Source organism: Budorcas taxicolor, chromosome 1 (assembly GCF_023091745.1).
Source record: "Budorcas taxicolor isolate Tak-1 chromosome 1, Takin1.1, whole genome shotgun sequence".
In the NCBI taxonomy this organism is placed as follows: domain Eukaryota; kingdom Metazoa; phylum Chordata; class Mammalia; order Artiodactyla; family Bovidae; genus Budorcas; species Budorcas taxicolor.
In genome coordinates this window covers 44,067,540-44,085,962 of record NC_068910.1, presented here as the reverse complement: position 1 = coordinate 44,085,962, position 18,423 = coordinate 44,067,540, and the positions used below count along the sequence as shown (strand labels likewise).

Below are 18,423 nucleotides of genomic sequence, written 5' to 3'. Positions count from 1 at the left end.
GGAGCCAGATTTCCAAGAAACTAGTTCAAGAGACTAGTCCGAGAAACTGGTCCGTCCTTTATTGTTCAGAAGGCTTTTTATACTTTTGATTACACATAGAGATCAATGGATAATACAAAATTATGCAGTGTCAACCGCCCTGACTCTTATCGAGACCGGGCTTTCTCTCTGCATACCTAGTTGTATACATAAGTCTTAGGTGATTTACATCATCTTTTGGCCAGAAGGCCAATTAACATTTTATGGCCCTTTTCTGATAAGGGTTATAGTGTTGTTCTTCCCAAAGTCTGGTGCCACTTTCAGAAAGCACTAAATAAAGTTACATTATTACATAGCAAGGATACAACAATTTATAACAATGAAGGAGTACAGTGATTTATAACAGAGAAAATTAATTAACTCAAAAGTCTAGTGTTGCTAACATCAAAACTACTATATTTCTTTTTCTATATCCCAATTACATTGATTAATATCCTTCAGGTGCCTAAAAAATAAGGGTTTTGGAGGCCTGGCGGCAAACATTAACTCAACACACTCTTCACCAAACTAATTCTTAGCTCCAAAAGGCTCTAATATCTTTAAGATGTTTTGAGCTTCGTGCCTCTCACAGTTGGGGGCTGTAAACAATCCATAAGTTGTAAAGCCCGGTCAGTTAAGCCGAAACATTCTTTATATATGCAGGAGACTGTTAACTGGAGCTCTGAATTAACTCTTTCCAGAGAAAAGGTGGTAATGTCAGAAGAGTATAGTATAGCAGACAGTAAACAGACAGATGTTGGTTTCGGGGTAGATGCTCAGGAAAACCCAGGGGGAACCCTGAAGCCTGACTCGCCTTGCCCATCAGGCCTCTCCGCATGACCTTGTCATGGGTGGGATCTCCCGTGCTGTCTCCCGGCAGAATGGGAAGTAAAAACAAATATTCTGTAGACCAAAAGGACTGACAAAGCTTTGGGCTTGAAGGTAATTTTGAGATTTACTTTATCTGACTTCTCATAGTTTTGGTTAAGAAAAGGGTTTAGAGAGATTTTACGACTTGCGTTAATACAAATAGAGAAATGGCAAAACCCATTCTAGATCCTATGCCTTCTGATTTCCTGCTTGTTTGGTCTCATGACCTAGAGAAGAAACAAAAAACTAAAGGGAGAGGAAAGTTAGCGTGCATACTTGCGTATGTTCCTCAGTAGACCAGTAGTCTCACACCACCCTCTACAGATTTCCTGCTGATGTTTGTAGCTGTTGTGAAAACGTGGAAGTTGGGATCATGTATTTTCCTTTTGCCTAGGTGTTGTCTGGAGGGTGGAGAAACAGACGTGTCGCCTCGACATCAATGAATAGAGAATCCTCTAGGTCTCATGCAGTCTTTACAATTACAATAGAGTCAATGGAGAAAAGCCATGAAACTGTGAATATACGGACCTCCCTTCTCAATCTGGTGGATTTGGCAGGATCTGAAAGGCAAAAGGACACCCATGCAGAAGGCATGAGATTAAAGGTAAGATTGGAATTACGGTCTTCAGTTCAACTTGACTGAGAATTAGAAGTCAATACCAAGCTCAGTATTTTGATGGCTACAAAGCATTAAGAAATTGGTTCTATCCTAAAGGTATAGAAAATTCTGTTGTAGTGTAGGGACAGTAAACGTACATGGGATATGACAAGTGTCAGGAGCAAGAGTATTTGAATTCACTGTCACCCAAAAGGGCCGATGGTATGAGTGGTAGCAGAGTTCAGAGGAAGGAGGATATGACATGCCCCTTACTTGGGGGAAGCGTGAGAAAGAAGTAGTTCTTGAGTTAAGGGTTAAGGACTTCATTCTAGGTTAAGGCATTACCAGAGGTTCTCGGCAATGTGAACTACTAACGTATATACGTGTTGTGGTCTTCCCAGGTGGCTCACTGGTTAAAGAATCTGCCTGCAGTGCAGACGTGGGTTCAGTCCCTGGGTCAGGGAAGATCCCCTGGAGGAGGGTACGGCAGCCCACTCCAGTATTCTTGCTTGGAGATTCCATTGGATTGAGGAGCCTGGCAGGCTACAGTCCATATAGCCGCAAAGAGTTGGATGTGACTGAAGCGAGCGAGCACACATGCATGTGTATTGTAACCTGTACTGTCAACAAAGTGTGTGATTCCACATGTTAGGGTATATGGGTGCAGAGAGCCAAGAGTCAGAAATGGTGGAGGAGAGTGTGCTGTTTGCCTTGAAAGCGAGGATTTGAGCCTCCTGAGCTCTCAGACAGCTTCAGGCTGTCTCACATTTGTGTTTCCTGGTGACATAAAGCAAAGAAAAATAGCATATGTTCATAATAGGACATATGCTGGGTCTATTCTACATGCTTCATATAAAACTATTTATCCTTCCTAAGAATTCTAGGACATGATACTATTATCCTTTCTATTTTGAAGAAACAGAAGTAAATTTTCCAGGGGCACGTGATTGAGTTGAGCTGAGATTCAAGCGGTAGTCCAGCTCCATAGACAGTGCTCGCAACTGTGGCCCTAAACCACTTTTAAGAATGGTAACATTGTGGCAGCTCTGAACTCAGTGCATCTTGCTTAATAATTTCCATTTCTCTTCTCTTTTTTGTATACTCCCATCTCTGCAGACTCAGTTATCAAAAATACGCTGCCTAAAGTAAAAGGTTTAACCCAAACATTTTCCTCCCCAAACCACTCTTAAGGACATTTTATGTTTACATATAATAAATGTAAATTCTAATTTACATTTGATATATGTAAATTCGAATTTACAGAATTAGAGTGAATGTTCTCTTATCTATAATACGTTCACTAATAGCTTTGTGGGACATGGGAGTGGGATGTTAGTTACCATACCTTTATAATGTAGCAAACATTTTAACATAAAAAAGGCTTGAAAAATATGCTTGTAATTTACTACTTTAACATGTTTTCATCTATTCTCTTCTTGATTTTATCCCTGCCTATAGGTCAGTTGAAAACTAGTACAATCATGAGTTGATAACAGTATTTTTTTCCTTCAATGATTTTTATGTTTGAATTTGAATAGTATTAGAATTGCAGTGTGTGCCTCAATAGGAGAAGGTTAGGGCACAGTTGAGGACATCTTTTTGCTGAGAAGTTACTTACCCTTAACTAACATTGTCCCTGTCTTGCCTTTCCATTCAGACTTACCACCCTGCTAGGTATATTTTAATTCAAATTACTAAAAAGAAATCAGTGCATCTCAATTTTTGTTCTTTTTCCCTAACACCCTAGGAAGCAGGTAACATAAACCGATCATTGAGCTGCCTGGGCCAGGTGATTACTGCGCTTGTCGATGTGGGTAATGGAAAACAGAGACATATTTGCTACAGAGACTCCAAACTTACCTTCTTACTCCGGGTAAAGTAGATCACTGGGTTCCTGAGCCCCTTTTTTGGTTATGCTCACTATGACATTTTGTTTTAATGTTCTTTTGCTTTATGGTTTATCACAGGGTATTGAATATAGTTGCCTGTGTTATATAGTAGAATCTTGTTGTTCATCCATCTTATGTATAATAGTTTACATCTGCTAATACCAAACACTCCCAGTCCTTCCCTCCCCTACCCCCCTCCCCTTTGACAGTCACAAGTCTGTTCTCTACGTCTGTCTGTTTATGTTTCATAGATAGGTTCGTTTATGTCGTATCTTTTGGTTTCTCCCCTGAAATGTGTGCCATTTATATCATTAAACAGGATTCCCTTGGAGGTAATGCCAAAACAGTCATAATTGCAAATGTTCATCCTGGATCTAGGTGTTTTGGTGAAACCCTATCAACACTTAATTTTGCTCAAAGAGCCAAGCTGATTAAAAATAAGGTAAAATACTGAGTATATTTAAGTAAATTTAAAATATATTAAAATATAATAAATATATATTAAAATATATTGAAGCTGGCACTTTTGTAATTGCCCTGAAATTAGCATTAGCTTTTATTTATTTCTCTGTTGTGAAAGCCTAACTGTAAGCAAGGTTTCTGTTTTCATCTTTCCTAGCCTTCTGTATAGATCGTGTAATTTGAGACCTAGATTAGGTCTTATGGTCATTGTTATTTGGCCTGTTTTTTCTTAAGGGAAGGGAAAGTTTTTCCTTTGTGATTGGGTTGGAGACTAAATTTATGTACCTAAACTGTGCTAGCAGAGCTGGTGCCGAGGGTGAGAGGATCTGCTAGGAAAAGAATTCTGATGACCTGGACAAACTTGGTCTTCCAAGTTGTCTGTAGCTCCAGGGATTCCTTGTTTTTCTTTCTATACCAGAAGTTTCTGGGACTTCCCTGGCAGTCCAGTGGTTAAGACTCTGCTTCCACTTCAGGGGATGTGGGTTTGATACCTGATCCGGGAACTAGATCCCACATGCTGCACAGCATGGCCAAAAAGAAAGAGGAAAAAAATAAGTTTATTTGATATTCTTGTACAGGTGGTCCAAAAAGTTTTCATGTAAAGGGTCCAAGTGATAAATAATTCCAGCTTCTTGGACTGTGGATTGTATGGTCTGTGCCCCAACTACTCATCTCTGCTTTTTTTAGTAAGAAAGCAGCTGTAGATGCTGTGTAAACACATGAGGACAGCTATGGTCAAGCAGCACTTGGCTAACCCCTGGTGCAGACTCTCAAAAGACCAAGGAGTTCCCCGCTTGTTTTGGAGAGGTTTGGTTGGAGGCCTCTTTGGTTCTAAACAGAAGAATCAAAATGCATATATTAGCAAATTAATTTCCTTTCTCTTTCAAAGGAGACAGTGGTCATTCTTACCCCACAAAATAGATTCCCTGATCATCTCATCATGGTAAAAGCAAAGAGGTTCATGATGCTTCTTCCGTTGGATAAGTCAGAAGAGTATGGGTCTGGTTACTCAGTCATTTGATTGGATTATGACCTCTTTGTAGGATATCTCTAATACAAGGAAGAGAAATCATTAGCATTTCCTGACCCTAGCTCTTGGGACTTACTAGAAGTTTTTGGAGAATGGAAAGCTGCAGGGATAATTAGAATTATGACATCACCAAAGTGAGATTGTGATGTCATAGTGTATAGGAGTGCCTTGTGATGAGGCTGTCCTTAAGAAGCAGAAGCAACTGGAAATGACTTCTTAACATATGAAATAAGAAAACTAGGAACCTTCTACTAGTCACTATCAATGGTAAGTCCTCTGCTGCAGCCTCCCAGGGAAAAGTGACTCAGATATTGGAGACTTAAGAGTGAACAGTCCTTCCCAGTGGGCAGACCCAGCCTAAGAGAGGAACATGGGAAGCTTGGGGCTGTCAGAGATTTCCCTCTCACTCTGGAGTATTGGGTATTTGATTTGGTTGGTACTCAGCTCTTGGCCTTTTTTATTATTATTATTTTAAAAAGTTTTTTGACTCTGCCAAGTCTTAGTTGTGGCATGTGGGATCTAGTTCCCTAATCAGGGATAGAACCCAGGCCCCCTGCATTGGGAGTACTGAGTCTTAGTCACTGGACCACCAGCGAAGTCTGCATTAGCTCTTGAGTCTTGTTAACACCATGTGGGTTTTGTGAGACTGTAAACTCCTTAGAAGCCTTCTGATAGAAGACATTTCTTTGAAAGAGCATTTACTGTGATAATAAAACAAAAATGGAGTTGTCAAACCACCTTCCCCTTCTATGAGGACTGTTAGGAAGACACAGGGTTGAATTTCTCTGGAGAGGGTGGAGCCAGGGGAGCTCAGGCCAGCCCTGCAGTTCTCACCCCTCTTTAGTGAGCAAAGACGGGGAGGGGACACCAAGGGAAGTGTTTGCCCTTTTTGATGGGGTGGGGCTGTCGGTCGCAGGAAGAAGCAGTATTAGGTGCATATATGCTGACCCCAGTCGTGAACCGGGATTCCCTGATAACTCACTGAAGAGTCCGTCTGCAATGCAGGAGACCCCGGTTCGATCCCTGGGTTGGGAAGATCCCCCGGAGAAGGGAAAGGCTACCCACTCCAGTATTCTGGCCTGGAGAATTCCATGGACTGTATAGTCCATGGGGTCACAAAGAGTCAAGACACGACTGAGCGACTTTCACTTCACTTCACTTCAGGAGTGAACCAGCCCAGCAAGGCCCAGGGCTAGTAAACAGATTAGAGACCTAAGTGGGGCATAGGGAGGGGAGGGAAAGAGTCTCTGGTTCTAGGCGTGATGGCACAGGGAAAAGAAGTCTCCCCTCCCGCCAGCACACCAATTCTGGAAGCCTTCAGACTCTTGGTGAGAGGCAAGTGTCAATTTGTTTGGTCTTCATCCATACAAACCATATAAACAAACCATACAAACCGTACAAAACAAATATACATACACTCCAGACCATACAAACAAATATAAACACAAGACTATATGACTCATAAAGCATTCTTTTAATGGTTAAAAAAAAAAAATTCTTGAACAGGCAGTGGTAAATGAAGACACGCAAGGAAACGTGACCCAGCTCCAAGCTGAAGTGAAGAGACTCAAAGAGCAACTGGCCCAGCTTACTGCAGGGCAGATGCTACCAGAAAGCTTGCACACCGTGGGTAAGATGAGCTCCGTGTACTTTAAGCTGAGGAGATCTGGGTGTGGATGTAGTATGGGAGCCCTCTGATGACAGGCACAGCACTGTATGGCTATCCAGATTTCCCACGAGTATCTGTTCCTGTTTATTTCACCTGCATAGAAACCAGACGTGGTTACTACAGAATTCACAGTTACTGCAGGTGCTGAGTTCTGTGAGATGTGGTGGGAGGGCGGTGTAGAAGTAATTTTGAAAATGCATCCCTAATAAGTGCTTAAAAAAAGAGATACTGGTAAATCACTCAGATCCACTTCTGGATTCTGTCATATGTAATCTTTATATGTTTACTAAATTGGATATCAGAGATTTACTTTTCTTCAAAGAATAGCTAATTTGTAGACTGAGTTAATTTGAAATTCATCATGTGGTGATGAGAGTCTGATTCTTTTAGAGTAATAGAGAGCAGTCCATCAAAGGCTATTCCAGCTCATTGCTTATTCTTAAAATTTGAGAGATAAAACATTTTTCCTATTTCCTTTTGTTTTTTACTGGACCCATTACAGATAAAGATGAGACTAACTACATCAAGTATTTCCGAGAGGCAATGTTATTCTTTAAGAAATCTGAACAGGAAAAGAAGGTAGGAAACTTTACTATAAAGGGGATTCAAGATATTTTAGGCTTTCACTGTATGGAACTTTTCTGAGTAAAATAAATGGCAAAAGTCAGTAAAACAAAGGAAGACTGAAACACTTAATTTTGACTTTGAGATTAAATGTGAAGTTAGTGTTTGTTGCTTGGTTTGTGGAAATTTAGGGAAGCCCAGTTATTTTTTTATGTCTAATCAAATTTTGAACTTCTGAAGTCTCTGGTAGAAAAAGTTATGCAATTGGAAGATCTCACCCTCAAAAAGGAAAAATTCATTCAGTCGAATAAAATGATCGTGAAATTCCGAGAGGATCAAATAATGCGCCTGGAAAAGCTCCATAAGGAATCCCGGGGAAGTTTTCTGCCCGAGGAGCAGGACCGTTTGCTGTCGGAACTGAGGGATGAGATTCAAACTCTGCGAGAACAAGTGAGTACGTGACATTCACAGTAATTCTAAAAAGAGATTCAGGACAAGTATAAGTCAGTCACCAAACTGGTCAGCAAACTCTTGTAATGTAATGCAAGAGAAAGTGAGTTAAATGAATTGAACTGACAGTATCATTATATAATTCAAACAGCCCCCCACCCCACTACATATGTGTGTGTACACACACACATCCCATTTTTCTAAAATAGTAAAACCTGCAGGGAAGAGGGAGGAAGTTGTGATACTGCTGCCGTAGCACTCAGCCCCGGCAGGCCAGGTACAGTTCCTTCCAGGGGCAGTTGGGGTTATCAGAGTCAGTTTGCAGTTGAGCTCATCAAAGTTTTGTTGTTTTTCCTTTTCCCTGGGAGGATGGATAGTTGACACCAGGCACATTATTAAGAAACAAAGATAATCTCTTAGCAGAGTGTACATTTTTCAAGAGGTTTTTATGCATTTTCAGACCAATACAGATATTTTGGCTTTTATTCCTTTTGTGCACAATAGACAGCTACCATATACACTTTTTTGTGCCTCAACCTTTTCATTTACTATATCTTGAGGGGCATTCCGCTGTAGTCAGTAGAGAGTTTTCTTATTATTTTCATGTGTTAATTGAAGCAGTCTCCCTTGCATGAAGAGTCTGCCACAGGGTACACCCTGTATGCTTATCGAAGGTGTCTGGGTAAGTTCCAAGAGTAGATGGAGAAGTTTTGAATTTTCAGACCCAAACATAGACCTGGGAGTTGTAGGATATGCACATATTCAGTCTGATCATAAAAACTGAGATGCTCCATAGTTGCTCTGGTGTCTACAGTGTTTTCTGTTGGTTTTCAGAAAAAGTTATTCTCTAAAATGGTCACGTTTGTAAATATATGTCTCTAATTCTTCCATGTCACAGATAGAGCACCACCCCAGAGTGGCAAAATATGCTATGGAAAATCATTCCCTCAGGGAGGAGAACAGAAGACTGAGACTGTTAGAGCCTGTGAAAAGAGCCCACGAAATGGATGCCCAGACCATTGCAGTCCTGGAAAAAGCCTTCTTCGAAGTATCTGGAGCAGAGAAAAATGACAAAAGTAAGACATGATTGTTGTAAACATGTCTTCTAGGGGCAGGGAGATTGTTTATAAGGACCTTGATATTGCCTTGCCCTGAGGGTTTGCACTTTAGCCTCCAGACTTGGTGTGCAAATTTCCTATATACATACTTATTCTTCATGTAGGCTAATAGATACCCATGAGCAAGGGAATACTCCTATATCTCTGTCTTACAGATCTTGATACTTTACATTTTTATTAAATGGAATTTTCCTGTGTTAAGTATTTGAAAAGTACTTAACTAATGACAATCTGAATGACTGTAGAGCTGAGATGTTTATCCCCCTGGTGTGAGAGATTGGTCAGAGCGGTCAGACTCACAGTCCAGCCAGCACAGTTTTTGATCCTGATGTCTTGTTTGCGGGTCATCTTGCCACTCGGTTCTGTTAGTTATACATTAGTTCTTTAAGTTTGCTGTTACTCTCTGAAAAGTGGTTTAGTTAGTACTAAGCTAACTTACAGGCTTGGCAGCTACTGGTATTAATGCTATGGGATTTGGTGACAATCTGTGTTTGCTCATTCTTTGAGTATTTTCATGTCCTTTTATCATATATTTCAGTCTTTGTTTCTTTTTAGGTTGAAATGAATTTAGTTGAAATGAAGATAATTCTAATCTTTTTATACTGTAGTGATAAAGAAAAAAATGCTTTTTTAAATTTCCTTTTCCAAGCCTTTTTCCATTCTGTTATGAATTAACAAAAGAATAAAATTCTTGGAATATGGCTTGTAGAGAGACCATGATTTTAGATGTAAAGTTAAAATCAGATTTTTTGTATTATATATCCTACAGTGCTCTATATTTCATTGGCTATTTTGGCCTCGATAGTACCTTAACTTACTATCTTCCAAAGATACTAATGGTAATTTCTAAACCTCACTATCTTCTAAACATCATTCTCTGAACAATTTTTATGTGGTATTTCCCCATACTGAAACTCAGTGACACTCTCTTCAACAAATTCAGTCATCTAAGGAATTCCTAAAAATCAGTATTTTCTACTTGGTAGATGATACCAAGTTCTTTGGACTGGCTGCCTTTGCTGTTTATCTCCTTTGCTAAAAATTCATTGACTGCTGACACTAATTCATGCAAAATGCAACTGGTGAGACTTCTCTATCCAGCAGTGTGGGTGTTATACTTCAGTCATTATTTGTTCTTTTCTCTTAATGGAAAAAGTGTTGCTTTAAATATGCCCGTTCATCCTGTTGCTTCACAGCTTCTCAAAAACAACTTTTAATACTCTTCAACACATTCTGTTGTATCTTGTTTCCTCTTGAGTTACAGGCTCTTGTATGTTAGGATTCATTTTCCAATGATGTTTTGTTTTTCCTCCTTGTGCTTCAAAATTGATACTTGGCAGAGAACTTAGAAATTATATTCTGTGATTTTCTGTCTTTCAAAGGCCAGGTTGTTTCCTTATCAGGTCAGCAAGGATTCTCCCCAAAAGCTCTGAAAGAGCCGTGTTTATTAGTGAACACTGAGAAGTTAAAAGCACAACTCCTGCAAGTTCACGCAGAGCTGAATAATTCAAAGCAAGAGTATGAAGAATTCAAAGAACTAACTAGGTAAAGTATAAATACACATTCATACTTACTGTTTCAGTATCCTTTAATGTTGGTTTGTCTAGTGTTTAACCTGGTTAGGATTTTAGTTGAGCATTTACCTTAAATATTCTAATATAGCAGCTAACTTGTTTTGACATGAAGCAAAAGGGCTTGCATCTTGCTGTTTTCTTTTTCTTCAGTCATTTTTTAAAAACTGAGGTACAATTGACCTAAACTTCTAGTCTTTAATAATATATTTAGTAAACTAGGTGATACAAATCTTTTGAGGGATATAGCTATTGAGATGAGTATCTGTTAAACTCATTTGTGAATTCTTTATCTGACCACAAAATTTAAATCATTGCTGTTATGAATTATATTGGTATTTTTAGAAATTACAGTTTTGTTAACATTCTTGATATACTGTATAAAGGAAAACAGATAAACCACCTTCATATTATATGTAACTAAGATTAATCCTATTCTAAAAGATAAAGAAATATTTGTTTTAAAAATAATGTGTCACATGGAATTGTTGTTGAATTATTTGGGCTTTTGAGTTGGAGCATACCTTTTGCTAGTTGAATACTTTAAACAGTCATCAATCTCTGAACTGTACCTCACCCAGTTGGAAAATGAGGGTATTAATCTGCCAAAGTCTCTGATTAAAGGGATAATTATAAAGTTATGTGAGAGTATAAACTACTCTACAAATGTATGGCATTCCTTATTACCTGAAATACTCCATTTTATCTTATCTATTAGAAAAAGGCAGGTGGAATTAGAATCAGAGATTCAGTCTTTGCAAAAAGCGAACCTTAATCTTGAAAACCTTTTGGAAGCAACAAAAGTCTGCCAGCGGCAAGAAGTTTCTCAGCTGAGTAAAATTCATGCTGAAACACTGAAGGTAGGTAATCTGAAGCTTAAATCAGTAGTGTCTAAATTTTTTTTTAATATTTATTTATTTGCTGTGCTGGATGTTAGTTGCAGCATTCAAACTCTTAGTTGCAGCATGTGGGACCTAGTTCCCTGAGCAGGGAATGAACCTGGGCCCCTTGCATCGAAAGGGCTGACTCTTAGCCACTGGACCACCAGGGATGTCCCTGCTATTTTGTTTTTAAGTGGCATGACCTCTGGGTTTACCTTTTTTTTAAATCAACCTTATTTTCCTCACTAATCTGAACTTTCCATATATAAATTGTTCTGTTTCTGGACTTTGTATTTTCTTCCAGTGTTCTGACTGATAACATGATAATGATGCATTGTTTTAATGACCAAACCCTTTTATTTTTATATTGACCAGGGAAGTCTTCCTAAATTGTTCTTTTTAATAGTGACTTATTGCACATTTATTTTTTTGTATGAAGTTTTTGTGTCGACTTATCAAGTTTTACTTTTAAAAATCTTATGACAGTTTTGCTTGAGACTGCTTTGAATTGATAAATTTGTTTCCACATGGGCCTTTCTTCTGTGCTGGCTCTCAAGGATACTTTTTCTATTCTCTTGATGAATAGAATTGTAATTTTATCCTCTGTTCACATAATTACTAAATAAGTTATTCTTTTCATGTGTGCTAATGTTGTTTTCCTAATAATTTCTTGGGGCAGATCATAACAACACCAACCAAGGCTTATCAACTTAGGTCTCGGCCACTACTGAAGTTCAGCCCTGAACCAGAGAGCTTTGGCTCTGCGCAAACCCAGAATTCTAGCAACTTGGATAATGATATCTTAAATGAGCCAGTGCCTCCTGAGATGAGTGAACAAGCTTTTGAAGCCATTTCCGAAGAGCTGAGAATGGTGCAGGTAATGTTCAGTTTTAGAAAGAAATAGACTTTCATTTCAATAAATTTTCTTTATCATTTTAACTCTTTGGTAATCTGCAGTGTTTGAACCTGTTTAGTATCAAAATCATATCTTCTTAAGGATGTAAGGTCCTTGGGTTAGAAATCAGCCTACTCTTGTTCTTTTAATCCAGCATTTAGCAAGTCACCTTCTGGTCTCCTTGGGGTTTGGTTCTCTTGTGTATAAAAAGACCAGTTTGCCTCTAGCTTCTAGTTCCAGAACTGATTTATAAGATACACTTATATATGCTAAAGAAAATGAAATAGTTTGAAAGAATCTTATGATAGTTCAAATTTTAGACAGCTTTCTGTATATTTGAAATAACACATGAAGTTTGTTTACCTCAGAATTCAGTGATTTATTTTTTGTACAAGTTTTTCTACTGTCTAGTAAGACTTGAAGCTGCATCACCCCAAATTCTGAAAGTTTACCTTTCACGGACATGGAAGCCTTTCTGGTGAGGTCACTCGATAAAGGCTTGAGGAAGCATCAAAGAAGTCTTAAGATGGCTCTGATTTTGTCTTTGATTTTAATTTTAATCGATTGTTTCCTTTGTGCTTCAATTACCAACTTTGACAGGCCACGAGTATAATTCTGAACCATGAGAAATCATCAGTATAGTCTGTTTTTTGGCTCCATACTGGCTTTTGATACCTTTGTCCATATGAGGTTTTGCGTTGTGTATTTTTTAATGCAGGAGAAATGGTGGAATGTTTGAGATGCATTAAAAGAATTTTTGACCCCTGAAGTTCTTGTGTTGCAGGAACAAATGAGTGCCCTTCAAGTCAAGTTGGATGAAGAAGAGCATAAAAATGTAAAGCTTCAGCAGCAGATTGACAAACTGGAACATCATTCTACTCAGATGCAGGAGGTGAGATTGCAAGCGTGACCTCAGAAAATGTCTGAACCTCAAAGTAAGAACCTGCCAGGAAGGAAGTGACTTAGGAAGCTTGGGTCAAGGTCTATTTGAGTTGTATTCTCTTACTTTGTTATTTCAGTGACTCCTCTGATAAGGAGACACATACCCCTAGTCTGAATTTAAAACTGCATTTGAAAAACAGAAACAAAGTGATTGTTTGGGGTGTGTTTTAGCTTGCCAGTATTCCTCTTCCAGTAAATTGATCTCTTTCCCAAAGCTTTTCTCATCAGAAAGAACTGATTGGACCAAACAGCAGCTGGAGCATCTCTCTCAGTTGAACGTCCTTGAAAAGCAGCTTCAAGACACACAGACCAAGAATGACTGTGAGTCTGAACACTGGGAGCTTCCTAATCTGAATGCTGTAATTCAATAACTTTTTACTGATATGGCTTAGTGTTGTGTCTGTGTTTTTAGTTGGTTGGTCCTGTTTGTTTTAAATTAGACTAGATGAGTAATGGAGAAGGCAATGGCACCCCACTCCAGTACTCTTGCATGGAAAATTCCATGGACGGAGCAGCCTGGTGGGCTGCAGCCCATGGGGTCGCTAAGAGTCGGGCACGACTGAGCGACTTCACTTTCACTTTTCACTTTCATGCATTGGAGAAGGAAAGGGCAACCCACTCCAGTATTCTTGCCTGGAGAATCCCAGGGACAGAGGAGCCTGGTGGGCTGCCGTCTATGGGGTCGCACAGAGTTGGACACGGCTGAAGCGACTTAGCAGCAGCAGCAGCAGTGATGAGTAATAGTAATATAAAGGGTCATTTTCTCCAAGACTGCTCTCAAAAAAAATGATACAAATGTTTGCTTGAAGTTTGAAGACCACTTTGAAAATGCAGTGTCTTAAAATGCATATGACAAATGTTTTAAGAGTTTTAGTAGTGATAAAAAAAATCATAAATTATATATCTGTATATATTTGTAGATGTGGGAATATCATTTAATTCCCAGTTTTTCCAGTTTATGTCTCCTTTTATCAAAGTATTTACAGTAGTTTACTAAGACAAAAAAGAGAGCCATTCTCTTTTGTTTGATCTGTTTAAAAGTTGCCCAGTTTTAATTCCAGTTGGAATTAAAATTAAAAATTAATTCCAGTTGGAATTAAAATTAAAAATTAATTCCAGTTGGAATTAAAATTAAAAATTAAAAAATTTTTTAGAAGACCAGAGTGTTTAACCTGTGTTGGAAAGTTCTGGTACATCTCCAAAGGGTTTTCAATAAGTAAAGATTAGGTCACCTAAAGTATGTTAAAATCTCTTGCATTTTTTCTTATATTAAGAATTTTGATGCACATTCTACAGGAGAAATGTAGAAAAATGAAATGACGTACATGTGAAGGTCAGATATTAACTTTTTTGGGAATAGGAATATATCAGAATTCAGGCTTCCCTGGTGGCTCAGAGGTAAAGAGTCCACCTATCAATGCAGGTGATGCAGGTTCGATCCCTGGGTCAGGAAGAAGCTCTGGAGAAGGAAATGGCAACCCACTCCAGTATTCTTGCCTGGGAAATTCCAGGGACAGAGGAGCCTGGCCGTCTACAGTCCATGGGGTCATAAGAGTCGGACACAACTTAGCAACTGAAACAACATACCAAAGTCCATGGGTGAGGGAGAGGAGGAAAATAGATATCTCAGTGTTCCTGGATACCTCCCACTTAGTAGTTCAACATTTTTACATTCAAAATGGTCTCTTCAGCTTGTTTTTGCTGATTGTGTGAAGGGTACCTATCAAATTTATTTGCCTATTTTGTAAAAATACATGTGACAAAAAGCCTGTTAAGATTTATTTTGTGTTTCTTTGTTTTAGTTTTGAAAAGTGAGGTACATGACCTGCGAGTCGTTCTTCATTCTGCAGACAAGGAGCTCTCTTCAGTGAAACTGGAGTACAGTTTATTCAGAGAGAGTCAGGAGAAAGAACTCAACAGCCTTTCCGAAAGACACATGCAGGTCCAGCTTCAACTGGATAATGTCAGGTAGAGTTGTTCTGTTCTGTTTTCAAGTTGCCTGATCGGCTTGTCATCTAGGACTACTTAAAGCACAAATGCTGTTTACCCAACTCAGGCTAGTTTAAAAAATTCAGGGGTAATTTACTGGGACTTCCCTGGCTGCCCAGTGGTTAGGACTCTGTGCTTTCACTGCTAAGGGCCCAGGATTGACACCTGATCAGGGAACTAAGACCCAGCACTCTGTTCCAGGTGGGGCCCAGCATGTGCAGCCACAGGGGGGAAAATGGTAATTTATTGATACTGGGAAGCCCCAGAGGAAATTTTGGTTTCAGGGACAGACTAGATTGAGTCTCAAACAATAGTGTCAGTATGCACGCCCTTCTCTGCCCACCACCCCTGCCAAGCTTTTCTTCCTCTCTTCCTCCTTCCTTCGGCTCTCTCTTTGCCTCTGTGTATTGCCCTCGTTCTCTTCTGCTGTTGAGAACCTTCCTCTTTTTGACAGGGAGCAGACTGCCTCAGACAGCTCCATCTTCTGTCTTCTGGTGTAACAATCCCTGCAAAGAAATAGTGTCTCTCAATTGCCATATATCAATCCCAGAGAAAATTGCGGTTATTCTTGTTGGAGTCATCTGCTTACTTTTGGACCAGTCATTTACCAAGGGTTGGCCCAGCCTGGGTGATGTGCCTATTCCCTCTCGAGAGGGAAGGGTGTGCTCTTACTGGACAGTACAGGGTAGACCAGATCAGTAGTAGTCCCCATTGTCCACTGGAATGCCAGAGGCTGGCTAGTTAGTCAAGTGCTGGTCATCTTGAAACAAAGTAATCCTAAAGATGTAAACTGCTTGTTTCCACTGTTTTTTTTTTTTTTTTTCCTTACTAATTTCAGCCTTTTGCAAAATATAACTTAAAGCTATCCTATGGTTTTGATGCTACTTCCCGAGTATCACAATAATTTAATAGTGGACATTTTGATCATGATGCTCCGAGTGTGATATGAGTGTGACTCCTCACTCTAGAAAGGCTACTAATAGACAACCTTGAATTTCATTTTTATAGACTTTGCAAAGACTAAAATCTGTAATGCTTGAGTGGTTTCTGAATATACAATAAGGAATTAAAAATAGAGGGCAAACACTTGAGGCCTGCAGGCCAAATCATCCATAGACATGTTTTTGTTGGACCTAACCAGTGTGGTGGTCACGTCTTTTTTTTAAATTTTAACTTCTTTTTCTTTTCATTTTTTAAAATTTTTTGGTCATGCTGCACAGCATGTGGGATCTTAGCTTCCCAACCAAGGATTGTAGTTTGGAGTCCAAACCACTGGACCACCAGGAAAGTTCCCCAGTGTGACTTTAAAAAAAAAAAAAGCATAGCATTAAAAAAATTGAGATCTTTCCTGTAAAGATCCATATTTCAGCATCCTTTTAAAAATCCAACAAGTGGGTGGCGCTGGGCCCACATTCTTGCCTGGCAGCCATCCTTTAGTGGAGGGGGACCCTGTGCTGAGTTCGTGCAGCCTCCACTCCCCTGCACCATCTGCCAGCACCAAGGCTGGTGATCAGTGGCCATTTATCAACACTGGTGCACTGTTCCTTTATCTTAGACCTGGCATTTGTTTTGAACATCTAAATCACGAAATCTTATCTTGGCTCTGTCATCAATGAATTTTGTATGATCTTTTTGCACTCTTGAATTACTTGATCTGTTTTATATATACAATTTGTATCATAAACACATATGTTCCCCTTCCCTATATGTATGGTCTTTAGCAATTTATAATTTGCTGCTTCTGCTCTGCTTGGAGTTTGTGGAACCAGGTAGTTCCAGATCTGTTAGCCTTGTGTATACAAGCTGGGACATCTGTTTTGAGTGGTCCAGAGATCAGTACATTGTTTACTAGTTCTTGGATGAACTCTTGATGTTTGAGTGTGTCACAGTATGTTGTGAAGCAGAATAAGAGGGTGAAAACCTAAAAAGCAGTAAATAATAATCATGTGACTTAAAAAGATAGTTCTATCCTGAAGGAATTTATTCTCTTGTTGAGGTCGAAGCCACATTTGCCATCTTGAAAAGTCTTCCTGGATTTGGAGAATATGTGCTGAGTGAACAGAGTTGAGCTAGCAACAAAATTAAGTCAGTGGCCAGTCTTTGGCTTACAAAGGGGCTAGGTCTGGACCTCCCTAAGTGAGTCTCATCACCCGAAATTACCAATCAATTAAGCATGTCTGGTTGACTCCATGGGAGAAAGAATAAGGAAATAGGTGGCTGCAGGCTGACATATTCACCCTGTCTTCTCCATCCGCCTCACACTAGTGTTTGTGCACCATGACCATTTCACACAAGTCTGTGAGAAGCTTTACATCAGTCAGGCTTCTGTAAGTTGGGAATGGTCTGTAAATGGGATCAGTGAACTGCAGATAAGTCTGGCGAGCAGAACTACATTTAACATCTCTATTTACATTTGTAAAAATGTTTTCCTGATAAAGATTAGAAAATGAAAAGCTGCTTGAGAGCAAAACCTGCCTACAGGATTCCTATGACAACTTACAAGAAGTAATGAAGTTTGAAATTGACCAACTTTCAAAAAGCCTCGAAAACTGCAAAAAAGAAAATGAAAGTCTGAAATCTGATCTGAATGTAAGTTAAGAAAGGTACTGGTTATTGATGAATTTGTCCTGGATGTATGACTATTTGACCTATTCCTGACTTGTGTAATGGCCCATTGTGGCTACCACGTGGAAGGTATTCCGTGTGTTTGTTGACTACACGTTAAATTCTAATATAACATTGTCTTTTAGAATTTGATGGAGCTTTTTGAGGCAGAAAAAGAACGCAATAACAAATTATTATTACAATTTGAAGAAGATAAAGAAAACAGTTCTAAGTGAGTGCTATTTATCTTTCCCATGGTTGACTAGAATATCATTTACTACTACATTCTTTATCTTGTGGGGCCTTTTTTTTAATTGCTATAGCCTGTTAGGTTATTTTTTTTTTTAATTTCAAAATGAATATCAGATTCTTTTGTATAAATAGCTATGTAGAGAATCTTAATTTTTTCAAAACATTTAATAACTATCTACAGTATTTTTTATTTTATTTATTTATTTATTTTTTTTTCCTACACTATTTTTTAAATGAATAGCAATTGGTGGTGATCAGAACTTGGGACCTTCTATAAATAAATCATGGTATTTATTATTGGAAGATGGGAACTGGTTTATTGCTACTATAAACCAGTAGAAATTATTTCTATTCTTTTCTACTATTCTTTCTCTCTCTGTTCCTTTATTCTTCTGGTCCTTAGGATGAATGCCGTTGTCTTTCTTCCCTCTCTCAGAGTCCTTCTCCTTGGTGATCTCTCAGTCTCTTCGTTTCAGCCAACAGTAGGATAATTACTATAGTAAGAAGAATTTGTGTTAGTTTATTCAGCAGATACTTGTAGAGTTCTTACTATTAGACAGATTCTTTTCTAGTTCCTGGTATGCAGTAGTGACTCTTATCTATCTGGGAAAGACAGTTAAC

The 18,423-nt window shown here is 38.9% G+C and overlaps 1 protein-coding gene across 1 annotated transcript in view; it reads left to right on the top strand.

Moving 5' to 3' along the window:
• The window catches only part of KIF15 (kinesin family member 15), a 63,510-nt gene that overhangs the window by 20,327 nt on the left and 24,760 nt on the right, over positions 1–18,423 (top strand). The window contains exons 8-22 of the mRNA XM_052642525.1: positions 1,283–1,492; positions 3,234–3,359; positions 3,695–3,817; positions 6,374–6,497; positions 7,039–7,115; positions 7,341–7,550; positions 8,449–8,626; positions 10,051–10,213; positions 10,958–11,099; positions 11,800–11,997; positions 12,800–12,907; positions 13,173–13,278; positions 14,760–14,925; positions 17,385–17,535; positions 17,697–17,782. Coding sequence (XP_052498485.1) covers positions 1,283–1,492; positions 3,234–3,359; positions 3,695–3,817; positions 6,374–6,497; positions 7,039–7,115; positions 7,341–7,550; positions 8,449–8,626; positions 10,051–10,213; positions 10,958–11,099; positions 11,800–11,997; positions 12,800–12,907; positions 13,173–13,278; positions 14,760–14,925; positions 17,385–17,535; positions 17,697–17,782 — 2,168 coding nt within the window. The remainder of the gene's footprint in view (positions 1–1,282; positions 1,493–3,233; positions 3,360–3,694; positions 3,818–6,373; positions 6,498–7,038; positions 7,116–7,340; positions 7,551–8,448; positions 8,627–10,050; positions 10,214–10,957; positions 11,100–11,799; positions 11,998–12,799; positions 12,908–13,172; positions 13,279–14,759; positions 14,926–17,384; positions 17,536–17,696; positions 17,783–18,423) is intronic.